This window comes from Lampetra fluviatilis, chromosome 51 (assembly GCF_964198595.1).
Source record: "Lampetra fluviatilis chromosome 51, kcLamFluv1.1, whole genome shotgun sequence".
NCBI lineage: Eukaryota > Metazoa > Chordata > Hyperoartia > Petromyzontiformes > Petromyzontidae > Lampetra > Lampetra fluviatilis.
This window is the reverse complement of record NC_136325.1, coordinates 9,515,995-9,542,881: the sequence shown is the minus strand read 5'-3', so window position 1 is coordinate 9,542,881 and position 26,887 is coordinate 9,515,995. Positions and strand designations below refer to the sequence as shown.

Sequence of the window (26,887 nt, the reverse complement as noted above, 5' to 3'; positions counted from 1 at the left end):
AGCTCAAGGGGAGGGGGGGTCCGTACTCGTGAGAGAAGAACGATATTTACCGCAACATCAGCTCGAATTTCGTTGCCAAATAAACCGAATTCACCTCTCTCGTCTCTCCTCGTCTCACTGCCGTCTTTGTATCTGCGTCTTCACCTCGCTCACTTCACTCAATTCCCGCCTCATCTGTCCACGTCTCGTGGTGAGACATCCGTCTGTGTTCGCTCCGTCTCTGTCACCGGTCCATATCTCTCGTGTCACCTCACTCGGAGTGGACACGTGGAGAAGGGGGAGCCCAACAATGATAATCATCCATGCCTCGGGCCCCCCCCCCCCCGCAGTGGGTTGATACCAGCTGTGCATGCGGAGGGTATGTGTGTACATGCGCGTGTGTGGACATGCGTGTGTGTGTGTACGTGTGTGTACGTGCGTGTGTGTGTACGTGTGTGTACGTGCGTGTGTGTGTACGTGCGCGTGTGTGTACGTGCGTGTGTGTGTACGTGTGAGTACGTGCGTGTGTGTGTACATGCGCGTATGTATACATGCATGTGTGTACGTGCGTGTGTGTGTACGTAGCCTACGTGTGTACATGCGTGTGTGTACGTGTGTGTACGTAGCCTACATGTGTACATGCGTGTGTGTACGTGTGTGTACGTGCGTGTGTGTGTATGTAGCCTACATGTGTACATGCGTGTGTGTACGTGTGTGTACGTGTGTGTACGTGCGTGTGTGTGTATGTAGCCTACATGTGTACATGCGTGTGTGTACGTGTGTGTACGTGCGTGTGTGTGTACGTGCGCGTATGTGTACCTGCGTGTGTGTACGTGCGCGTATGTGTACATGCGTGTGTGTGTACGTGTGTGTACGTGTGTGTACGTGCGTGTGTGTACGTAGCCTACGTGTGTACTTGTCGTATGTTTGTACCGTATTATTATTATTTAGACCATCAACCAGAAAGTGCTGACCATGTGGCCCTCCCTTCAGAGACAGCTGCTGACAGAGAGCGAGTGACGCTTGCAACTCCTTTGAGTTGGTGGTCTGGACAAGGCTGAGAGCACTGCACACGCGACACGCCGCTCACGTGCACGCGAGGCACAGACAGGGTGTGAGTCGTCGCTTCCTGCCTGCACGTGAACGGTGCACTACCCTTGGTGTGGGTGGTGCACTACTCTTGGTGTGAGTGGTGCACTACCCTTGGTGTGGGTGGTGCACTATCCTTGGTGCGAGTGGTGCACTACCCTTGGCGTGGGTGGTGCACTACTCTTGGTGCAGGTGGTGCACTACCCTTGGTGTGAGTGGTGCACTACCCTTGGTGTGAGTGGTGCACTACCCTTGGTGTGGGTGGTGCACTACTCTTGGTGTGAGTGGTGCACTACCCTTGGTGTGGGTGGTGCACTATCCTTGGTGCGAGTGGTGCACTACCCTTGGCGTGGGTGGTGCACTACTCTTGGTGCAGGTGGTGCACTACCCTTGGTGTGAGTGGTGCACTACCCTTGGTGTGAGTGGTGCACTACCCTTGGTGTGAGTGGTGCACTACTCTTGGTGTGAGTGGTGCACTACTCTTGGTGTGAGTGGTGCACTACCCTTGGCGTGGGTGGTGCACTACCCTTGGCGTGGGTGGTGCACTACCCTTGGTGTGAGTGGTGCCCTACTCTTGGTGTGAGTGGTGCACTACCCTTGGTGCGAGTGGTGGTGCACTACCAGAGGTGGGACAAAGTCATTGTTATGCAAGTCCAAGTCGAGTCGCAAGTCATCAAATTCATGACTCGAGTCTGACTCGAGTCCAAGTCACATGACTCAAGTCCACATCTCATAGGTGGGACAAAGTCATTGTTATGCAAGTCCAAGTCGAGTCGCAAGTCATCAAATTCATGACTCGAGTCTGACTCGAGTCCAAGTCACATGACTCGAGTCCACATCTCATAGGTGGGACAAAGTCATTGTTATGCAAGTCCAAGTCGAGTCGCAAGTCATCAAATTCATGACTCGAGTCTGACTCGAGTCCAAGTCACATGACTCGAGTCCACACCTCTGTGCACTACCCTTGGTGCAGGTGGTGCACTACCCTTGGTGTGGGTGTTGCAGGTGGTGGTGCAGGTGGTGGTGCACTACCCTTGGCGTGAGTGGGGGGGGGGGTCGGGCACTCGCCTTGGCGTCCTTGGCGTAGTAGAGGGTGCGTCCGCGCAGCTTGAAGTAGCGGCGCTTCCACCGCTGGAACGAACTCGTCTGCTTCATCAGGAAACCCTCTCGCACGCTCGTCTGTGACGAGGAGGAGTTGAGGTGGAGAGAGGAGGAGGGGGAGAGAGGAGGAGCGGGCTCTGGTTAGCCGTGCGCAACATCGGACGCACAAAGCAGCAGCGGCGGGGTCGTCGTCGCGAGCGCCTGTTTTGTATTCTGGGAGAAAAATGAATAAAATGAAAATAGACCGCGGCAGAAGTTTTTGCATCACTACGATGGTCGTTCGGTGTCCCGTGGGGGGGGGGGGGCAGCGCTTGCGTAATGCGTCTCGTGTCAGCGCGTGGAACGAGGGGCAGAGGCGGATATAGATGTCGTCCCCTAGGGGGAATCACGAGCCTTTTAAAGAGTGCCCTACAATAATTTACGAAATAAATAAAATCCTGCGTGTTCTCTGTGGTAAATATATAAATAAAATTAATATTTAGGGGTGCAAGGGGGTGGTGGGTAGGGTTGCCCCCCCCCTTCCCCTCCTGCTGTGGATCTGCCACTCACGAGAGGTGCCTTGACCCCACTAAGGCCCACACTGAGAGGAGCCTTGACCCCACTAAGGCCCACACTGAGAGGTGCCTTGACCCCACTAAGGCTCACACTGAGAGGTGCCTTGACCCCACTAAGGCTCACACTGAGAGGTGCCTTGACCCCACCAAGACTCACACTGAGAGGTGCCTTGACCCCACTAAGGCCCACACTGAGAGGTGCCTTGACCCCACTAGGGCTCACACTGAGAGGTGCCTTGACCCCACTAAGGCTCACACTGAGAGGAGCCTTGACCCCACTAAGACTCACACTGAGAGGAGCCTTGACCCCACTAAGGCCCACACTGAGAGGTGCCTTGACCCCACTAAGGCTCACACTGAGAGGAGCCTTGACCCCACCAAGACTCACACTGAGAGGTGCCTTGACCCCACTAAGGCTCACACTGAGAGGTACCTTGACCCCACTAAGACTCACACTGAGAGGAGCCTTGACCCCACTAAGGCTCACACTGAGAGGAGCCTTGACCCCACTAAGACTCACACTGAGAGGAGCCTTGACCCCACTAAGACTCACACTGAGAGGAGCCTTGACCCCACTAAGGCTCACACTGAGAGGTGCCTTGACCCCACTAAGGCCCACACTGAGAGGAGCCTTGACCCCACTAAGACTCACACTGAGAGGAGCCTTGACCCCACTAAGGCTCACACTGAGAGGAGCCTTGACCCCACTAAGGCTCACACTGAGAGGAGCCTTGACCCCACTAAGACTCACACTGAGAGGAGCCTTGACCCCACTAAGACTCACACTGAGAGGAGCCTTGACCCCACTAAGGCTCACACTGAGAGGTGCCTTGACCCCACTAAGGCTCACACTGAGAGGAGCCTTGACCCCACTAAGACTCACACTGAGAGGAGCCTTGACCCCACTAAGGCTCACTGAGAGGAGCCTTGACCCCACTAAGGCTCACACTGAGAGGAGCATTGACCCCACTAAGACTCACACTGAGAGGAGCCTTGACCCCACTAAGACTCACACTGAGAGGAGCCTTGACCCCACTAAGGCTCACTGAGAGGAGCCTTGACCCCACTAAGGCTCACACTGAGAGGAGCCTTGACCCCACTAAGACTCACACTGAGAGGAGCCTTGACCCCACTAAGACTCACACTGAGAGGAGCCTTGACCCCACTAAGGCTCACACTGAGAGGTGCCTTGACCCCACTAAGACTCACACTGAGAGGAGCCTTGACCCCACTAAGGCTCACTGAGAGGAGCCTTGACCCCACTAAGGCTCACTGAGAGGAGCCTTGACCCCACTAAGGCTCACTGAGAGGAGCCTTGACCCCACTAAGACTCACACTGAGAGGAGCCTTGACCCCACTAAGACTCACACTGAGAGGAGCCTTGACCCCACTAAGACTCACACTGAGAGGAGCCTTGACCCCACTAAGACTCACACTGAGAGGAGCCTTGACCCCACTAAGGCTCACACTGAGAGGTGCCTTGACCCCACTAAGGCTCACACTGAGAGGAGCCTTGACCCCACTAAGACTCACACTGAGAGGAGCCTTGACCCCACTAAGGCTCACACTGAGAGGTGCCTTGACCCCACTAAGACTCACACTGAGAGGAGCCTTGACCCCACTAAGGCTCACACTGAGAGGAGCCTTGACCCCACTAAGACTCACACTGAGAGGAGCCTTGACCCCACTAAGACTCACACTGAGAGGTGCCCAGGCTTCACTGGGCCATTGGGCAATTTTTCTTTCTTTCTCAACAAATCCGATTGCCTAATCTCCTCGCATAATTAACATGTATTCGTATCGTTGTTATTATTATCATTATACACCGGTGTTCTGTACGAGTAACGCATTGGCACGTTCTGTTTACGTGACAAACCTTACTAATTGGCTGTGTCGGGTGGTGGCGGGTGTAACGACACGTTTATATATTTACACGATCCAATCCACAAAAAACCTCTATTATGGAACATTTTTGTATCTGATCTTCACCTACGGGGGAGGGGGGAGCGGAGATAGAATCCGGAGAAACCCCAAACAGAAACAGGGGGAAGAACACTGACGGGACTGCACGCAGACACTGTCCCCAGTCGGGCCTCGAACCCAGCGCCTCTGGCTGCGAGGCGCCGGCGTCACCGCAGGCGCCACCCTGCAGCCCATCATGGACGTAACCACTCACTCACTCACCTCCACTCACCTCCACTCACCTACACTCACTCACACTCACTCACACTCACCTCCACTCACCTCCACTCACCTACACTCACCTACACTCACTCACCTACACTCACTCACTCACCTACACTCACACTCACCTACACTCACTCACTCACCTACACTCACCTCCACTCACTCACTCACACTCACCTACACTCACTCACCTCCACTCACCTCCACTCACTCACCTCCACTCACTCACCTACACTCACTCACTCACCTCCACTCACCTACACTCACTCACCTCCACTCACTCACCTACACTCACTCACTCACCTCACCTACACTCACTCACTCACCTACACTCACTCACTCACCTACACTCACTCACTCACCTCCACTCACCTACACTCACTCACCTCCACTCACTCACTCACCTCACCTACACTCACTCACTCACCTACACTCACTCACTCACCTACACTCACTCACTCACCTACACTCACTCACTCACTCACCTACACTCACTCACTCACCTACACTCACTCACTCCATCCACTCCCTCCACCAGCTCTCAACCACTCCACTCCCTCCACTCCCTCCACCTGCTCTCACTCACTCACCTCCCTCCACTCACTCTAATCCCTCCACCTGCTCTCAACCACTCACTCATCCCACTCCCTCCACTCCCTCCACCTGCTCTCACTCACTCACTCACCCCACTCCCTCCACTCCCTCCATCAGCTCTCACTCACTCACTCACCCCACTCCCTCCACTCCCTCCATCAGCTCTCACTCACTCACTCACCCCACTCCCTCCACTCCCTCCACCAGCTCTCACTCCACTCCAACCACTCCCTCCACCTGCTCTCACTCACTCTACTCACTCCACTCCCTCCACCAGCTCTCACTCACTCCACTCCCTCCACTCCCTACACTCACTCACTCACTCCACTCCCTCCACCAGCTCTCACTCACTCACTCTACTCCCTCCACCTGCTCTCAGCAGTCGGCCTAATCTCTCGCGACAGTGACCCTTTGTGGATTAACAAGCCTACGTCGTGAGAAGCCTGTAATTGCATTCGACTAATTAACAATATTTAGTATGTAAAACAAAAAAATCGGTTTCGTTTCTTTAAGGGCGATGTAAGGCGATGCTTAAAACACGAGACGCGATCGTGAAGCCGTCCTCGTCCAGAATGTTATTGACAAAACAGATAACACCCCCTTGTCGTCTCATTCACCCGTGTCGTCAATGACATGGATGAAAGGTGATGATCCAGGAGGGCCATAACAAAGTGATATCAACTGATATGATGCCTCCTCCACATATCAGTGATTTCTTTAGGCATTCCGTCAGCCACACGGCATTCAGGAAGTGGATCCCATCAGCAGCACCGGTTTAATACAAGCAAGTTCTGCACCGGTTCTGACATTCAGTGTCTCATCAGCAGGGTCGGGCTTGCTTGAGCCACTGCTGGTGAACTGCCGGAAACAGCATAGGCAAGGGAGGATGTTAAACCACGTGTCACCACTACTATGTGATTAGAAAAGAATACTCGTGTGTTTAGTTATGGCGCGCTTTGTGCGGGGAGACGTGGCCCAGCGGTAGCATTGCAAAGGTTCACGGTTCGAATGCAGCGGCCACCCTGGTTATTACTGTGGGTGATTTAAACATAATATATCGGGGTGCCACGGTTGCGAGATGTGAACCGCCTTGCCGGGTATGCAGGAGGTCGTGGGTTCGATCCCGACCCAGCTCTTGAAATATTGTGGGGGGGCTTTGTGTTACTGAATTCGAAAGAAACCGGCTCTTCTTGTTATTTTGGTTGCCGATACCTGGTCAGGAGACCAGCTCTTGGCTACTGCTACAATTGTCCACCGTGATGACATGAAGCCACTTCGTTGAGCGATCGTTGGTGATATCCAGGTCGCTCCTGAACAGGAGCTCTATAGCTCAGTGGGGCCTTACCTGGTAAAATAAAAATTTTATTAAAATAAAGTGCCACTCACCACCCCCATTGGGGCCCTGCTGGGAGTGTGAGAGGGGTCCGTGTGCGGGAGCTCGGGGCTGTTGCTGGAGTGGGATCCCCGTCGTGCCGTCCCAGGTCGTCGTCGTCGTCGTCATCTCGTCGTCGCTAAACGTGTCCGCTAGATGCGCTACGAAGGATGGCAGTTGGCTATCCCAGTCAGCGCCGTCAGTGTTAGACGGTCAGTGTTGTGTACAGGCTGAGTTGGCACGTTCTGTTTACGTGCCAAACCTTACTGATTGGCTGTGTCGGGTGGTGGCGGGTTTCACGACGCGTTTATATTTACGCGATCTGACCCAAAACACCTCTGCTATGGATCTTGCTGCAAGTTACGGCATGGGTGAAGCGACTGTCCGCAGCATAAAACGTAACAAGGACAATATCATGAACTTCTCCAGCAACTTAGATTCTTCAAGCTAATTTAACTTAAACATCAGCAAGACTCGTTGTTATACTGTACTTCTATGGTGCAATGCGTGCCAGATAGCGAAAAAACGACGTGGCTTGGATTTGAAAGGACTTACTTCATGATTGAAAACAAATCTGCAAAACCGACAGTGCATTCCACATCAAATCACTCGACATCAGTGACACTGACAGCTCCTGCTGTGTCCTTCGTGCTCATTGAATGCAGTGCTCGCTGAGAGCACGTGCGCCACATATTAAACACAAAGAACCCCCGTGTAACCTCAACAGACTGTTGGGGCAAGTGTTGTTAGCGAGCACACGAGGTGATGATGGTTTGCCAACACCTCGCTCGGCCGCCTTTGTCTCCCGAGTCGCGATTGTTCACACATCGCACCAGGTACGCATTTGACACTGAGTCGACCTAGGGGTGGCCTAGAACCGGTTCAGATAATCGTCACGGGCGTTGGTGGCCGTGAGCGAGAGTCGGAACTCTCCAAGTCTTTGCCGGGAACGGAGCACAACGCACTAACTGCCAGAGGTGGGACAAAGTCATTGTTATGCAAGTCCAAGTCGAGTCGCAAGTCATCAAATTCATGACTCGAGTCTGACTCGAGTCCAAGTCACATGACTCGAGTCCACATCTCATAGGTGGGACAAAGTCATTGTTATGCAAGTCCAAGTCGAGTCGCAAGTCATCAAATTCATGACTCGAGTCTGACTCGAGTCCAAGTCACATGACTCGAGTCCACACCTCTGCTAACTGCTGCGCCACCACTCCCCTCCCACACACACACAAACATCCATCCTACCGTATTCTCCAGATAAGGTGACACTTATTTTTAAAACACCAATTTTTTGTTACAGCAAAAGTTAAAGGTGCGTCTCGTCAATGCGGGTAAAGGTGTGTTCGTGCGTGTGTCAGTGGCCACACTTTTGTGTTCGCCACTGACACAGAGAGGCTCCGGCTGCGGTGAGCGTCTGACTTTGCGGAGCGCCCGTCCACTCGGAAGAACGCGGTAAAGCTGAGCACGTGGGGGGGCAACACGCAATGTCGTCAGGTCTGCCCACTGGAATACAGATGACCTGTTATGGGCAAATCCCTGCGATGGAGTGGACACGGTGGACTTGCAACTTCTCGCGAGATATTTTCTGTTTTCCCTTCCGAAACGCTGCTAGGGGATTGTCGGCGTAAGGCACTACCACTAGGAAAATAAGAAACGCAAAATCGTTAATACTGTAATTCTAGACAAATGATTTGGCGATGCTCGCATTGGCAGTAGTGATACGTGCACACACAAAATAAATAATGAAACTCAACACTGTGGCGGCAAATGTAAAAAATATATAATAAAAGTCGACGTTTCGGTAAACGACCCTTCTTCACAGCACACGATAATCATCTCATCATTGGAGCCCATATTCCTCTCATGGTACGCGTGCCGCACGTGCTCACACGATGGATGAGGCATGCCAAGTGAAGTCCCTCCCTGTTGTTCGGAGTCGCATGCGCGGCCAGCTGCAGCCTGCAAGTGTCACGCTGGGTATGACCACGATGCGTGTGTGCACGTTGCACTTCTTTCGCACCGTACGTAGCCAACCCTGTTAATGGGAGGTGCCGGGGGAAGGACAGCAAACTCCGAAACACAAAACAGCGCGTGGAGGTTGCTATGGACGGCTGCGACGCGACGTGGTGTGGGCAATGCCGGTGCAATCCATTGTTGCGCTGTACTTCTACGCTCCCGCGTCGATGCTCCGTGAGATCACCAACCCGCACCGACCAGCGTGGTGAAGTATGGTTAAATACCCCCCCACCCACCCACCACCAGCCCTACGGGCGTGGGCAGGCCCTCATCCAGCAGTGGATATCCATGCCGTGCGGAGTGTGTCCACACAATACATTGTTCATGCTGAAGCGAACGTCACGCGGCAGGTGACTGCGGCAGCTGAACACAGCAGTGAAGCGACGTCCATCTACACAACCACCAATAGCACAACCATCGACACAGACACACGCAGCCCCCAATCTCGCGCGCGATGCAAGTCGCGTGCTCGCACGTCTCCGCCTCGACCCACTGCTGGATGGATGAAAGCCTCCTCACCACAGGGCGGGGGCTTGTTTTTGACCATACTTCACCGCGCTGGTCCATCAGTGCTGCAGATGGGTGCGGGCCACGTGGTCGCGGGAAGGGGGGTGGGGAGGATGAAGATCGACGCAGCGTCCAGGATGTCTACCAACCCCGCTCGCTCGTGTCAGCCGTGGCTCGTACGGGGGGGGGGGGGTCGAACCCAGGTCGCCCTCGTGGGTTGACAGCAGCGGAGCGCCGCTAACCGCTGTGCCACCGCTCCAGCCCCCCCCCCCCCCCCCCCCCCACATCTTGACACGTGGTTTATGAATTCCATCAAAAAGCCCCCTCCAAGCATACAGCGCGATACTCCGAGCTCGAACGCAATCGCGTGGCGGTGTTGCGGAACGCGCGGCTACCCCTCAAGCCCCTCGCCCCCCGTTTGTGTGTGTGGGGGGACTGGGGGGGCCGCCCCCCCCCCGAACCAACCTTCCAAGCCATGCCGCGTCACTCGAGGGATGCTCCCACGACCCCTTCCAGCGGCCACGCCGCGCGTCTCCTCTCCGCCGCCCCCCAAGGCTCTCTTCCCAACCCGTCACTCGTAGGCAGCCACCGCCACCACCACCGCCACCACCACCGCCACAACCGTCGCCGCCGCCGCCATCATCTCGGAGCCGCTTTCGCTGCTGCCGCGTCTCCTGCCCTTCCCGCATCGGCGCTGTGACACCGCCGCCACCACCACCACGGGGGTCCTCTCGGCAAACCCCACCCAGAGGTGATGGTGGTGGGGGGGGGACCCTTGCCGAATCACCCCCAGCACCTCCTCCTCCCCAGCTCCCAGCATCCCTTCCCTACCCCCCCCCTCTAACGCAGCAGCAGCAGCGGCACCACCACCACTCTCATCCGCCCCAATTCGTTCCTCAAGCGAACCTCCTCCCCAGCCTCCGCAAAGCGCCGTGGCTATTTTTGGCACGGAGGTGAGGGCTCGAAATAGCAACGCGGTTTCCCGGATCCCTCCGGTGGAGGGGGGGTGGTGGAGGGGTGGTCGTGGTGGAGGGGGGGTGGTGGAGGGGGGGTGGTGGCGGGGGTGGAGGTGGTGGCGGGGGTGATTTTTGTTTATTTCGTTACCCACCCCCATCACCCTACCCCCACCCACCCCCCATCACTCCCATCACCCCCCAACCAATCATCACTCCCACCCACCACCATCACCCGACCCCCACCCACCCCCATCACCCGACCCCCACCCACCCCATCACCATCACCCCCCCACCCCCATCACCCCCATACTGTCGACCTTCACTCGCCCGTCTCCGTGAGCCCCGTGCGTGGCGTCACGACGGGAGCTCCTCACTGCCCACCGCGACGTGTGGCCACGCGCGTCTCGCGGCTGAGTCCGCGGAGGTCGCGAAGTGTCCGGCCTCGACCACCGACCACGCCGTGGGCGCAGCCGTGAGAGCTCGGCTGCTCGCTCTGTCCGCGTGTGGTGCTGGCCACCCACCCCACCACCACCCCCCGTGTTGTACCACAGTGCTGGTAGCCTCCACACAGAACCGGCCCTAGACCTTTGGGGGCCCTAAGCAAAATTTGGTTGGAGGCCCCTTTGATGTATGATTTTTTTTCACCCACTAGCTAGCAGTGACTCTAGGGGGCCCTCTGCTGGCCACGGGGCCTTTTGCAATTGCAAGGGTCGCTTAGTGGCTGGGCCGGCTCTGCCTCCACAGGCGCTGCTGCTGCTGCTACTCGCTACTAACGGCACTTGCCCCCAGTAGCCTGTCAAAGCTTCGCCACGAACCCGGCGAGCCGAGTTCGATTCGAACCGCTCGTGGCTGCCAAGAACACCAGCGGCGGCAATGATCTGAACCGGTCACCTCGGCCGCCCAGTCGCGGATGCGAGGCGTGTTAACCGCGACACTCGGGAGACAGAGGCGGCGCCATAGGTGCTCGCTAACAACACTCGCCCCAACAGCCACTTGAGGCTACACGGGACGTGCGATCTTTGTCTTTGAGGGTGATAATGTATGCACTGTCCAACACCATGTGAGACTAGGCTCTAAGGAAAGCTGTCTCTGGTGTGGACCAACCAATTTCAAGGACAGTGCATACATTATCAGAGTTGTATTTTTTGTTTGCATTCCGACCGCAGGTATTGTGGTCAATGCAAACATGACTCCTTGTAAAAAAAGGTCTCAGTTTTGTTGCCAGATAAAAGGGTAAAAAACCAATTATCATAAGCCAAGCACACATCATCATTATTATTGTCACCGGTGGAAGAGCACTCGGTGGAGAGGCTTCCTCGACGGCTGAATAATAATGATACTAAGAGACTCTCGAATTGATGGGGTAACAAGTCGAGCATTAGCATCACAAAGCCGCCCACCGACTTTCGCTGAACGAATGCACGGGCGCGCATCGCCAAGCGCAGCCTCGTGGCACAAAGTAAAAACGTCGCAACTCGCGGGAGGGAAAATGGGGCCCCTGCCGCTGGCTGGAGAAAAGAGCTTCATAGCTCATCGGATTCCTCAGACATACAGACAGATTCAGAATTGGGTGTTGGGGGTGGGGCAGGGGTGGGGGGGGGGGGGTCCTTAAACAGTTCCTGTAGGAATGTCGCCGCTTCCCTCCCCGATAAATAAAAGCCAGAGGCTGCTCGTCTGCTTGAGCGCACAAACAACAACGGCAAAAAAATTAAAATTAAAGAAAGTAAAATAAAAATTTAATAAAAATCACGACGTTTCGGAGGCAACACAAGCTTCCGTCTTCAGGTGGAACCGTCACAGCCACGCTTGCTTTTTACCTACGTGACTTTACCGAAAAACCCTAAGAATATGAATACTTGCAGTCACGAAAGCTTCAAATCTAGAAACAACAAAGGCGTTCCAAAGGCTGCGCTACCCCCCCCCCGCTCCCACCGCCCCCCCCCCCTCGCCGTCTAAATATTTATTCGGACAAGCAGCCAAAGCCGTCCCGTTTTAAACCTCGAGCCTGCGACTCCTCCTCGCCGCCCGCCTCCACGCGCGCGCCTGTTTCTCGAGACGCGAACGCGACGCTTCCCCGCGCGCCGTTCTCACGCGCACGCTAACTTTAGCGCCTGGCGGTGCTCGGGAGGGAGGAGGAAGGGGGTGGAGGCGGTGGTGGAGGAGGTGGAGGAGGAGGTGGAGGAGGAGCTGGAGGAGGAGGAGGAAGTGGTGGTGGAGGAGGTGGAGGAGCTGGAGGTGGTGGAGGAGATGGCGTCACGGTCGCGGGATGATTTAACCGCGAGGTTGACAGAGCACCGGGAGCAGGAGAAGGGTCTGTGACCCCCTGAACGCCGTGACGTCACGCGGCTGACCCCCCCCCTCTCCACCCCCCCCTCTCCACCCCCCCCCTCTCCACCCACCCCCCCCCTCTCCACCCACCCCCCCCCCTCTCCACCCACCCCCCCCCCTCTCCACCCACCCCCCCCCCCTCTCCACCCCACACCCACACTCCCCGGGTTCGACTCCCGACTCTGGCGCGCCGTCTCTGTGCACTCTGATCGTCGTTCTCTGCCCCTGCTCTGCGCCGCGGGTTATTCCGGGCCCACTGGTTTCCTCCGAATGAGGCCACACAATGCCACTGCTGTTGGCCGAAACACCACGCGGCAGAATAACTACCTGCAAATTACTCAATTGGCATTACGCATGCTGCTGCATATAGCATATCTTCATAATGGCACTGTGAATATGCTTAATCATCCCCTGATCGAGTTCCTATAACCCAGCTCGACTCAAGAACGGCGTTGGTTCTTATTTGCTGGCTTTGGAACTCCCTCCAAAGTTCCGATAACCTTCCAATGCGTACATTCTCGTCGTACCGCACGAGTAGTTCGGCACAATGTCCGACGTTTCGCTCCACGTGCTTCTGCAGAAACTAAATGCATCCAATGCCGAACAGCACACGGCACAACCTGAAAAACTGCACACTTTTGATGTTACCAGATAGGGCCACTGAGCTATGTAGCTATTTTTCAAAAGTGACCTGGCCACAAATGATAGCTCAGCGAAATGGCTTATAACGTAAAATGTATAGCACGAGCCAAATCCTCTAAACGCGTGGTGTTGATTCTAAACGTGGAATGGAAAAACCAGAGGACCCGGAGAAAAAACCACGGGGAGAAGATGCAAACGCCAAATATACAGCAGCAGGCGTCAGAACCCACGACCTCCTGTATACCAGGCGAGGGAGTTAACATCTCCTAGCCACTGTGGCACCACGGGACAGCCACACAACACAACCGCGAATACCAACGCATTGGCTTTTCTTAGAACGTCGCTCAATTGAAGAAGCGTTGTTGCTTCTTCCCTGCGGCGCTATCAGTGGTGCTGCCCTACTGCGTTGCAGCGCCTCGACTTAATTTGTCACTCGATGTTTCCGAATCACTGCTCAGCTGGCAGGGTCAGGGAATACGGATTATCGGCATCAGGCCCCACCGCTAGAATACAAGGCACAGCTGTCCGTCGTAATTCTACATCGTTATAATTTACCCCATAATCCTATAAGCCTACGAACAGGTTTATACAATCCACGACCACAAATAAAGGCGAGATGGACGTGGCGCGGCCAAAATCATTTCCCGGAACGGTGTCCCGGACTGCCCCGTCCGAAAGGAGACGCCGGCGATTGGTCCTCGGCGGCCACGCGCCCCGACACGGGCCATGTGGACGAGTCGCCTCGCCCCGGGGGTCGCCCGGGGTCAACACAACGAGCCGCCCCGCGTCGTGAAGCGCGGCGCAACAAATCCGAGCGGACGCGCTCGCTTCGGCCGAAACCTCGGCGGGGCAAAGCCGGGCGCGGGCACGGCGCTGACCGCCCCACGCCTCCTTCACGCGAGCTCTGCGTCACGTGATGAGCGTCAAGGCACGTTAGGATTGTCACGCGGTGGTGGTGGTGGTGGCGGCCGCTCCGTGACACAGGGTGGTGCACTGCTCGCTGCAAAGGACGTTCCTCCGCACAAGAACTCGCTCATCGACTGCAACGGTGGCCTCCACCGAAGTCTTGTTCATCCGAGTTTACGTAAATGGCAACAAGACATCACTTGAGGCTGCATCGTAAAATGCCACCTCCTTCTGTGTTGATCGTTGCAACGTGCGGGCAGCTGCCCTTTGAAAATAATAATGATGATGATGATGGCATCTATGCAGACTCGAGTTGCCGTGCGAGTGCCCAAGCTTGAAAGGCAGTGGCCTCAGGTGGCTGGGTCGCCCCCCAAAGGAGCAAAAGCTGCGTCAGAGCACTGAGCCCACAGGAAGAAGGCAAATAGATATGAATAGTGTTAACAGATACAATATTAACTTGAAGAATTAACGATTAAAATGTTTAATGCCAGGGTTAATGTAAATGTGATAACCCGATGTGTCCTGAATTTTGGGCCAACCTGTACATAGCACCACCGCGTACAAATAAATTGCCTTGTCCTCCCCCTGAAATGAAAAATGTGTAAACGTTGACCTTTGCTGCACGTGCCTGGCGGCTCGCAATAGCACAGCGGAAGGGGAAGAGTTGCGCATCGAAATGTCACGACGCGTTGGGATCGTCACGCGGCAGCGCCGTCGTCGGCTGCACAGGGTGGTGCGCTGCTCGCTGCAAGAGACTTTCCTCCATATCACGGCAATGGATGGCGGTGGCTACGCAAGTGGTCTGTAATCGAGCACTGTGGAGGCAGCGAGGGTTGGCGGACCACACACAGATTGCAATATGTCGCGAAACTCCCTTGCCGTGGGCAGAGCACGGCCGTTCTTCGGAGCGGCCGTGCTCTGCCTTGGCAGTGTGGGCTGACATCCGTCCCTTCTTCACGGGATATAGTGTTGCCCCCTCGCACGCGTGGATTTTCTCCGGGTCCCTCCGACGTGTCTGAACGCTCATTAATTGGCCGAAAACATCTGCACGAACGGAGGACCGCAGAGCTTGGGCAATTGTTGACAGCGCCGGCGCTCACCACCCGGCTGCTGCTGCGCGTGCTGCACGTCTGTGGTTCCACCTCCTCCTGGCGTCTCTGGAGTCGACCTCGCTCGGCGAGAGCGAGCAGATACCGAGCCACGGCGGCGACGCGATGGCGTTGTGGTTAAGATGACAGTCGAACAATTTGAATGCAATAAGCCACCAACCACATTTGACCCCAAGGTACCACAGATTGCGTGACACGCCAGGCCTAGGCCTTCAGGGCGATCCTGGGATACGTCGTCTGTCACAAGATTTCACGATGATAGCAGCGTCCGTTATAGATTGTATAGATCAGAGTATTTGGCTGCTAGAAATTTCCGCATGATAAGCCACTTCGTTGAGCTATGATTTGTGGCCAGGTCGCTTCTGAAAAGAAGCTACACAGATCAGTGGGCCTTGCCTCGTAAAATAAGAAATAGTTTTTAATGAAGACTTGGTAACATGCTGGGTCAATCTGACCTCTGGGTCGGCCTGACCCAATGTGCTGTGGTTACCGCTGGTGTGTGCGCGTGCCTTAGCGCGCTCTCGGGATCATAAGACGCTCATGAAAATAAGAGGCACCCCCACGATCCAGAGAAAATGGTAATAATATTCACTCAAATATTAATCCCTGCAGTCACGAAAACTTTTCCACATAGCTTTGAGATCCTTCAACAAACTCCGGGATAAGAAAGCTCAGCTGATCGAGTCTCTTACCTTTCTGAAGATATGCCGCGACTCTGGGGTAATACCAATTGCATTTACACTGACCTCTGCTGCTGTAACTTCTTCTAATGCAAAACGAATTATTTCCAGAACTAGCTTAGCTCTTATCTCAGAGAAAATCAGACTTATACGCACCGAACTAGATCAGTTAGACCAGACACTCTACAAATCACACTTATAATTGACGGAAACAATGTCCACATCGGATTGGGAACATGTAGACAATATGACTGCCTCTTCAGCTGCCACTATGTCGACTAAATGTAAGGACAACTTGATTTCCAAATGTAACCTCCTCTTCAACAAAAGACCGGACCCACACATCAAAAAGCTAGATGTTAACAAAGTCGTAATTAATCGCAGTAACAGTTCTATTTCCGATGGTCTGAAATCCGTTTTAGCTAAAGGGCTAAACTTTGCAGTCACACCTAGACACATACCAGTTAATGATTTCATTGCCCAAGTAGACGTGGCTCTCAATGGCCTGGGTCACATCGCTGCAGACGTAGCAAGATCTGAAATCGCTGCAACCCTCAAACACGCTAAAATGCCAGCTAGCAGCCTCAGCAAAGATGAGAGTTTTGAATTATATAAATAAAAAAGAGGGATGACATTGTCATCCTCTCAGCCGACAAGGGCAATGCCACTGTCATCATGGATAAAATAGAATATAACAAAATTCAAGAATTACTCAACGATGGCAGCTATACACCAACAGCCTCGTCATACAAACCAACAAAATCATTTCTGATTCAACCGCATTAATTGATCAAACCAAAAACAGTTCTCGTTGAAACCTTCTGCTGCCAGGCCACCAAGATTATATGGCTTACAATAGATACATAAAGATACACCCCTTAGTCCCATTGTCTCTACTATCAACTCCCCCACCTATAAACTGGCTCGTTTTTTGTCTGAAATCCTGCGGCCTTTCACTGGAAAAACCACCTCTGCGGTACTAAACTCTACTCACCTGGGATCGATAATCAAGGGTATTTCCCTGTCCCCAAACGACCTGCTTGTCAGTTTTTATGTAGTTTCCTTATTCACCAAAGTTCCTGTACCTGACACCATCGCAATCATTGAAGACTTGGTTCATCAAGGACTGAACGCTGGGGTACCCCCCCTGGTGAGACACTGCTTAACCAATACATACATCACCTTGAATGGAACTTTCTACAAACAAACTGAGGGCACCACAATGCCCCCCCCCCCTAGCTCCAGTTGTAGCCAACGTTTTCATGGAGAAATTTGAGACTGACACCATCCACACTGCCACTCTGCGCCCAACCTTATGGAAGAGGTACGTGGATGACACTTTTGTCATCTGGCCACATGGCCGGCCTGCTCTAGACCAATTCCTCGACCACGTCAATTCCATACACCCAGCCATCAGATTCACCATGGAAGTCGAAAAAGATGGCAAGCTACCTTTTTTGGATGTCCTAATAAAAAAGAGACCTGATGGTTCAATGAACCACTGTCGACAGGAAAGCTACCCATACGGATGCTTACCTGAAACCGGATTCCCACCACCATCCATCCCAGAAGAATTCCCTCATCAAGACTCTGCACCATAGAGCCCAATGCATCTCTGACCGGGAATACATTGCCAGTGAACTCAAGCACGTACACCAAGCTCTTAAAGCTAATGGTTACTCTGACTACACAATCCGCAAAGCCATCACTCCAACCACGAAGAAGGACCCTCTTGAGGAGCCATTCAAAACCATCACCTTACCCTACATTGTGGGGATCACAAAAAAGATCTCCAAAATCTTGAATAAACACAAGATCCAGGTCCGATTAAACATAGTACATAAAATCCGTGATCTGGTCCCGTCTGTAAAAGATGTGGTTCCGGACATACAGTACCCTGGCGTCTACAAACTGAGTTGCCTCTGTGGTAGTAGTTACATTGGAGAAACCAAACGACATGTCTCGGACCGCATCCGTGAGCACAAAGCAGACCTAAAACACGGTAGGACCAACACCTCGGCCGTGGCAGATCACTGTTACAATTCAGTGGGCTCACATGCCATTGACTTCTCCAAGACAGAAGTTATCTACAAGCCATCTGGCTACCATGAGAGATTCGTTCATGAGGATATCCACATATACAAACACAGAGACAATTTCAACCGAGAAGATGGATTCTGGCTTAGCAATCATTGGAAGGATTTGATAAACCATTTCGGGTCTTAATTGATTGTGTTCGCGCTTTCGGTGACTTTCAGACCGCATTCCATTCTCTTCTTCTCCCCCCTCCTCTTTTCCGAACAAAGATGGACTCGTTCATCCAGAGGTGTGGACTCGAGTCATGTGACTTGGACTCGAGTCAGACTCGAGTCATGAATTTGATGACTTGCGACTCGACTTGGACTTGCATAACAATGACTTTGTCCCACCTATGAGATGTGGACTCGAGTCATGTGACTTGGACTCGAGTCAGACTCGAGTCATGAATTTGATGACTTGCGACTCGACTTGGACTTGCATAACAATGACTTTGTCCCACCTCTGCGTTCATCTGACCAACTGCCAAATCGCTGTCCGTGGCGCTGACGTTAAGAAAAAAAACGCCACTTTTTTCTAATTTTCTTGCTGTGGATTTCACACCTGATGATGATTGCTTGTGTTGCAGTCGAAACGTCGTGATAATTTTATTGTTTTATATATTTTTTATTTTATTATTTCCCTTCTACGTGACTTTACCGAAAAAACCAGGAATATAATATCCACTCAGTTGACGCTCTCCCCGGGTCCCGAGGAAAGGAGGTGTTGGAGATGCGCAGCGGTAGAGTGATCACCGCCCGTTGTAGCGGCTGACGGTTCGAGTGCAGCAGCCGCCCTGGATAATACTGCCGGTGTTATAGCCACTAAAGACACGACTACCGTACGCGCCGTCCGCTTCAAAGCGGAGGTTAAAGGTCCCGTGAAAAGAGCTTTATAGCCCATCGGATTCCTCCCGGCGAGTCTCGGTGACTCACCAGACTCACTTTTGAGGAGGGCCCTGTCACACTGCGGCGTTCGGCCAAGAATTAAATTGGTAACGAGTGATGTTGAGCTTTGCGTGGGGCGGCACCTGGGGCTCACGCACCTACTTGCTGTACCGCCCTCTGCTGCCCACCGCGCTAGCAGCACAGCGTGCTCTGTTCTGGATGACCGCAGTCACCACACTGCTACTGGAGAGGTTTTTTAAAATTACATTTCGATTTGTGCATCGTCATCAGGGTGTCAGCATCTCCTACTGCCACGGTTCGTACGAGCTGTCGTTGCGTGTGTGACGTGGTTGGCTACGTACGGTGCGAAAGAAGTTCAACGTACATACACACCATGGTGGCAAAAGTAAGGGTACAATACAACGTATTTAATATTTCCATGTGTAACATGTTGTTGTTGATAATGCCTCTTCTATAATATACCGTATATTGTTAATACTTAAACGTGATGTATATGCCAATTGCCTTACTCCATGAAACATACCGCATTGCCAATAATTAAGATGTATGTGTCAAATGGCTGTGTAATATATTGGTGAAAATGAAATAAACATCAAGGATCAAACACAGCAACAAATGTCACGCTCCGTGCGGGTGCGCGAACCAGCGACTCGCGTGTTTCTACCCACAGACGCGCTCTTACTATGCGGTGTTAATCCACTCAGATGCAGAAATATTGTGTGTGTGTGTACTGTGTGTGCACTGTGTGTCTACTGTGTGTACTCTTGTGTCGACTGTGTGTGTAATGTGTGTACTGCGTGTCGTGTGTGTACCGCGTGTGTACTCTGTGTGTAACACGTGTACTGTGTGTGTACTGTGTGTGTAAAGTGCGTACTGTGTGTGTGCGGTGTTTATACTGCGTGTGTGCCGTGTGTAATGTGTGTACGGGTATGGAGCGGTGGCGCAACGGTTAGCGCACTGCGCTATGAGCAGCCCAGAGCACGACTTGCATTGAGTGGCGAGTGCGAGCTGGAGCGGTCCCGTCACCAACACGCGCCGACCAGCGTGGTGAAGCATGGTCGAGGGAAGATTGGTCAAGGGACGCGGCATTGTCAGTTCGACCCTCGTCCAGTAATGGGCTCGATCCAAAAGAAGGGGCCGTCAATTACGAATCATCAGCCACGACAAATCCACTGCTGGATGGAGTCACTGCAGCGTGTTACTCGCTCCCGCTGCCTGTGGAAGGACCTCGGAGGAGTACTTGGCCTGCTCTTCCACGCTGCCCGGCACGTCTTGGAAGGGGGTAAGAAGTAGGGCTGGACGATTAATCGACTTAAAATCGAAATTTGAAACAATGCGATTAGCAAATCGCAAAGGCTGCGATTTTTTGCGATTTGAAAAGTCCTGTTACTTTCTTATTGTAATTGTTTTATTTATTATTATAACTTTATTTATTTAACTTAGCAATTGTTATATGTTTGATTGTTCTATTTCAATTACAACATCTTAAGAAATACACGTTGGAAGCAATTCATATATTTTAAGTTCTCATTCCTTAAATTAGAATATATAGAGCAGTTCATACTGGTAGGCACCTCCTGGTTACACCAGCCCACAGGGGATTATTGTGTCTGTCCGTCCGTCGTGCATCCAAAAATGGGAGGGGTGGGGCTGGGAGGGTGGGGAAAGGCTGGGTGCGGACGGTGGGGAGGGGCTGGGTGGGGAGGGGCTGGGCTGGGCGTGGGAGGGGTGGGGCTGGGTGGGGAGGGGCTGGTCACCCCGTGGTGCCCTTATAAAACTCAACGTTTAACCTACTCACGCCGGCTTGTGCCCGCCCTCACAGTCGGGCATATGTGCGGAAAACACCACGCCGCCGTTGACCCTGGCCATTGACCGAGCAACTCAACGTTCCTACCAGCTCCCTCCGCAGGACAATGTGTTATTTTAATGGCATCACGTGATAATGCTCCATCACATGTTTTTAATCTATTACACAGTGAATATTGAACTGAAGCTTGTCTTTAAAAAAATTTTAATCGCAATCGCATGTGAGTGTCTAAGTGCTGCATGTGAGTGTCTAAGTGCTGCGTGTGAGTGTCTAAGTGCTGCGTGTGAGTGTCTAAGTGCTGCATGTGAGTGTCTAAGTGCTGCGTGTGAGTGTCTAAGTGCTGCATGTGAATGTCTAAGTGCTGCATGTGAGTGTCTAAGTGCTGCGTGTGAGTGTCTAAGTGCTGCGTGTGAGTGTCTAAGTGCTGCGTGTGAGTGTCTAAGTGCTGCGTGTGAGTGTCTAAGTGCTGCATGTGAGTGTCTAAGTGCTGCGTGTGAGTGTCTAAGTGCTGCGTGTGAGTGTCTAAGTGCTGCGTGTGAGTGTCTAAGTGCTGCATGTGAGTGTCTAAGTGCTGCGTGTGAGTGTCTAAGTGCTGCATGTGAGTGTCTAAGTGCTGCGTGTGAGTGTCTAAGTGCTGCATGTGAGTGTCTAAGTGCTGCATGTGAGTGTCTAAGTGCTGCATGTGAGTGTCTAAGTGCTGCGTGTGAGTGTCTAAGTGCTGCGTGTGAGTGTCTAAGTGCTGCGTGTGAGTGTCTAAGTGCTGCATGTGAGTGTCTAAGTGCTGCGTGTGAGTGTCTAAGTGCTGCGTGTGAGTGTCTAAGTGCTGCGTGAGTGTCTAAGTGCTGCATGTGAATGTCTAAGTGCTGCGTGTGAGTGTCTAAGTGCTGCATGTGAATGTCTAAGTGCTGCGTGTGAATGTCTAAGTGCTGCATGTGAATGTCTAAGTGCTGCGTGTGAGTGTCTAAGTGTTGCGTGTGAGTGTCTAAGTGCTGCATGTGAGTGTCTAAGTGCTGCATGTGAGTGTCTAAGTGCTGCATGTGAGTGTCTAAGTGCTGCGTGTGAATGTCTAAGTGCTGCGTGTGTCTAAGTGCTGCATGTGAGTGTCTAAGTGCTGCATGTGAGTGTCTAAGTGCTGCATGTGAATGTATAAGTGCTGCGTGTGTCTAAGTGCTGCATGTGAGTGTCTAAGTGCTGCATGTGAGTGTCTAAGTGCTGCAGGGCGATTATTCACAGTCGGTACCTTGCTGCGGATTTGGCCCGAGGTGGACACCTTACGGATGAGCTTCGGCTGGTGGTGATGGTGGTGGTGGTGGTCGTGGTCGTGATGGGACGAACTCTCCGTCTCGCTCTCAGAAGAGTCGTCAGCGAGGAGGCCGCTCTCCGGAGCAGCAGCAGCGGCGTGCAGCTGATGATGCTGCAGCTGAGGATGCTGCTGCTCATGATGCTGATGATGATGCTGCTGCTCATGATGCTGCTGGTGGTGGCGGTGAAGCTGTTGCTGGTGGTGCTGGTAGCTCAGGGAGAAGTCGCGAGCGGGCGAGGAGAATCTCCCCTCCTGCGCAGAGAAGGGGCCGCAGGGTTCACACTCAGCGCGCCTCGAGCAGAGCTGCGGCGAGCGCGCGTCCATGACGCGGGGGGAGCCACGGAGCCCGCGGGGGGGAGCCACGAAGCCCGCGGGGAGCGGGAGAGCCACTCACTGGGCGCGCGCGGGTCCAATGAGCGCACCGTGAAACAGCCCCGGGGTCTCCCACCACCACCACCACCGCCACCCGTCTCGCCTCGCCAGGGACTGGGGGAACGTGGGCGGACAAGGGGCTCGTGCTGGGTGGAGGTGGAGGCACCGAGCGGCGCTCAGCAGCGCGATGCGCAGCGCGGCTCGGGGGTTCCACCGCCGCCGCTGCAGAGCGCAGCTCCACCACGCCCCCCCCCATCCTCACCCCTTCCCTTCCCCCTCGCCAGCGCCTCCCTCCCTCCATCCCTCCTCGCTCTTCCTCCCCTCTTGCTTCCCCTCCTGCCCCCCTCCATTCCTCCCTTCCTGCCGCCTTCGCTTCCTTTATCCATCAACTCCCCCTCCACCCCTCCCCCTGTCCCCACCCCCTACCCCCTGTCTCCACCCCTCACCCCCTCCCCCTGTCTCCACCCCTCCCCCTGTCTCCACCCCTGCCCCCTCCCCCTGTCTCCACCCCTCCCCCCTCCCCCCGTCTCCACCCCTCACAACACGAGGGTGGTGGACGGCCAGCACCACGCCCGGCCGCCCTTGTCTCCCCAGTGCCGAACACACCCACCACGTGCGAGCAAACGCACAACACCAACCACCACGGCGCTTGTGCCAGGTGCGGTGCACCTCGAGGCCACGCGAAGTGTCGAAGGTTCGCGGGCAGGGAGGTCACGTGGGTTGGCTGACTGAGATGACCGGCACGCTCACAGCCACGCGTATAAAGTTCCCCCGTGTAGCCTCCAGAAGCTGTTGGGCAGAGTGCTGTTAGCGAGCACGCGCGAGGGCTGGAGACGGCCCTGCTGCGGCGGGGGTGGTGTGGCCGTCAGTTCCACGACGGGCGACCGCCTTTGTGTCCCCGTGCCAATTGGTTACTAGTTCAGCACTAACTGATTGTGTGTTGGAGAGTAAACCCACAACATTTACAACTCGAGTCCGACGTTTCGCTGGTGATTACTACCAGCCTCATCAGGCGATAGCCAGAATTGCACTATTCCCGCTCATGACCAACATCGGTGACGATTATCTGAACCGGCACTGGGCCTCCCCAAGGTCGACTCAGCCTCAAATGAGTATTTGCTGCGATTTGTAAACATCGCCACTAGGGGAGACAAAGGCGGTCGGGCGTGGTGCTGGCCACCCATCCCTCGTGTGTCGTTGCGGCCTTCAGAGGTGCTCGCTAACAGCACTTGCCCCAACATTCTGTTAAGGTTATAGGGGGGATCTTTCTTTTGTGTGTTCATTCATTAATCCAACATCAGCGATGAATATCTGAACCGGGCTTGACCCTCCCTTTACGCCGACTCAGCCTTAAATGAGTACCTGGTGCGGTGTGCAAACATCAAACGTGGGGTGACAAAGGCGGCCGGCCGTGGTGCCGCTCGCTAATGGCACTTGCCCCAACAGTCTTGCTCAGGCTATCCGGAGGATCTTTTTGTTTGCTGGACTCACTGTGGGTGCTGTGGATCGTGTAGATTGCGTCTTGTGTTTACGCACAGAAGCTAAGCGGTGTTTGACCTCGGATAGTGCCTGGATGAGTGCCCGCGAATGCATACACCAGGTGCTGCTTAGGGTGGCGACCCACAGGTCGGAATCCTTTAGTGCACCGTGCTTCCATCTTCACCATTCCGTCTTCACCAATCCATCTTCACCAATCCATCTTCACCAATCCATCTTCACCAATCCATCTTCACCAATCCATCTTCACCAATCCATCTTCACCAGTCCATCTTCACCAATCCGTCTTCACCAACCCCTAACATCGTCCAGCAGCGGGTTGACAACGCTATTTACATGTTCAAGAGAACAACAACAACAACAATATTTGCATATACAATTGGCTGACGTTTTGGGGTCGCGACCCTCGTGTTAACGCGATTGATGTTTCCACTGATGGTCGTGGGCAGGTTGACCCCGTAATCTCCGCGTGGCACTTCCCACGATGACGCAGCTGGTGCTGGAGTATTTCAATACTCTCGTTGTAATGTAATCGTCGATCACTTTAAGCGATACGGTATCATGATTACGAGCGGTGTCGTCACAGCGGGGAGCGAGCACGGTGTGCTGGCGTCCTCAGTTCGATCCCTGACCACGGCTAGCATCAGTGGTGAGCGGCAAGGCCGTAATTATTATAGATATTGGGGGGACACATCACCCCCAATATTCAAATATGCTCAAAATGTCCCCCCCCCAAATATATTGCTATAAAATAGATTATTGTGGTTATGGTTGTACTTTATAAATCCCTAATCTCTGCCATTACATACAATGAAACAAGAAAAGGTAAAAAAAGAAAAAACAGAGCAATCTAATACAATACACTATTAGACATTATTGTTAAAAATAAATAAAAAGTCGATCCCATGTGTTGGTGCATTTTTAAATATTTTAGGCAGGAAATTCGTTTTCAAATTTCGATATTTTTATGGCACGTTCTCTTTACGTGACAACCCGTACCAATTGGCTGTGTCGGGTGGTGGCGGGTTAAACGACACATTTATATTTACGCGATCGAACCCCAAGCAGCAACAAAAAACCTCTGTTATCGGTATTTTTCCCATCATTTTTAAATGTTACGGTGCCATTGACCAATGTGCCGAGTTTTATTTTTGTTGAGTCAAGATTGATCTGTTTGTTATTGGGAGTTAGTGCACAACACTCCACTGCCCGTGCTGTATCGCCAAGCAATCTGGGGGTCCACAACGAGCGCGATAGCGACGGTGACGACGAGAGGCTGCCAGGGCCCGTGGCCGACGACTCTGATGGCGCAGGGAGGTCGAGACGGAGCCGATTTGCCCCCCGCGAGAGATTAAACCTCCGCCACGGCCTCGGCGCCCCCTCGCCACGTGGTCAGTGCCGGGTGAAACTCGTGCGGGGCCTGGAGCATGACGTTATAAAGGGGCCCTGAAACAAACACACGTAAATATTAAAACACAAATTTTTACTTGCTTTGTAAAGTTATTGTATGTTTTCACTCGCTATGCAGCCAGATAATACGACTCATCGCTAACCTTAAACACCCAGTCGTTCGTAAAAGTTGAAGGCGGTATAGTACTATAGTAATAGAGCAAGTGCAGAATCACTGAACCGGAATTGATGGCTTGAAAGCATTTGGCGCGGGGGGCCTTGAAAGTGCGGAGCCCGTAGCGACATTAGTAGCACTGGCTGTGGGGCGCAATCCTTGCGGGCGCTCCGAGCGACACTTCACCAATGGTGCCTCGTGCCGCGTGCTCCCGTTGTGTGCCGCTCGAATGCATCCCCCGCCCCCGTAAACTCGACTCCCGAAATAGCTATCGCGGTATAACAGAAACTCCTACTACGGAGGGAAGTTCGCCCAGCATTGGTCCAGGGTAGCTTGACACTGCCAGCCCATGCCTCCCATCTCATCTCACTCGACTTCACTTCACGCACTCTCCGACCTCTCCCCTCTCATCGAACTCTTCGCAACGCACGAATCTTTGTGTTTTTTTTAAGATTCTTGTTCTGTTGTCGCAATTATTCGAATCGCGTGCTCGGCGGTGGGAGGGAGGGGAGTGCACTTTCATTCTCGAGCCCTCTACAACCAGCTGCTTGCTCTGCGCACCCGGCGAGGGAGGATGGGGTTTGTCGTTTGTGGTTGTTGTTTGTGGTTGTAGTTTGTGCGAAGTCTACAGAATAGGCGCTCGCTCGCCGCCACCTTCATCAGGCTGAGCGGGGAAGTCGTCCTTGGGAATTCGACTTGAAGGCTGAAACTGTTTAAAAATAAATAAACACAAACACACAACTGCCAAGGCCTCGCCTACTCGCCGGGTGCATGGTACCAACACGCGCGTGTGCGCGTGCTAACAGCACTTGCCCCAAAGGATGGTAAAGTATATATGGGAGATCTTTGTCTTTGTGCGTCTGTCCTATGCAGATGCAGCCAGCCGGATGCGCGTGAGTGATCGGTGTGCACTGTGAATGGCAACACGCACCACGTGATCGGTGTGCACTGTGAATAGCAACACGCACCACGTGATCGGTGTGCACTGTGAATGGCAACACGCACCACGTGATCGCTGTGCACTGTGAATGGCAACACGCACCACGTGATCGGTGTGCACTGTGAATGGCAACACACACCATGTGATCGGTGTGCACTTGTGAATGGCAACACGCACCACGTGATCGGTGTGCACTGTGAATGGCAAAACGCACCACGTGATCGGTGTGCACTGTGAATGGCAAAACGCACCACGCCAGCCAACGACGCTGCGTGGACTTAAGAGAACCGTGAATATAATGGGTGACGTTTCAAACACCTGGCCCTTACTCGTAGCACATACATCATTCATGTGCAGACTCACACAGACTCACGAAGAGGCACACAGGCTCACGCAG

At 53.6% G+C, this 26,887-nt stretch overlaps 1 protein-coding gene across 1 annotated transcript in view; it reads right to left on the bottom strand.

Moving 5' to 3' along the window:
- LOC144948949 (diacylglycerol kinase delta-like) overlaps positions 1–22,759 on the bottom strand; it is a 73,925-nt gene extending 51,166 nt beyond the window's left edge. The window contains 2 exon segments of the mRNA XM_078878706.1: positions 2,137–2,247; positions 22,055–22,759. Of these exon segments, the coding sequence (XP_078734832.1) occupies positions 2,137–2,247; positions 22,055–22,441 (498 nt within the window). The 5' untranslated portion in view covers positions 22,442–22,759.
- Between the last annotated feature and the right edge of the window lie 4,128 nt (positions 22,760–26,887).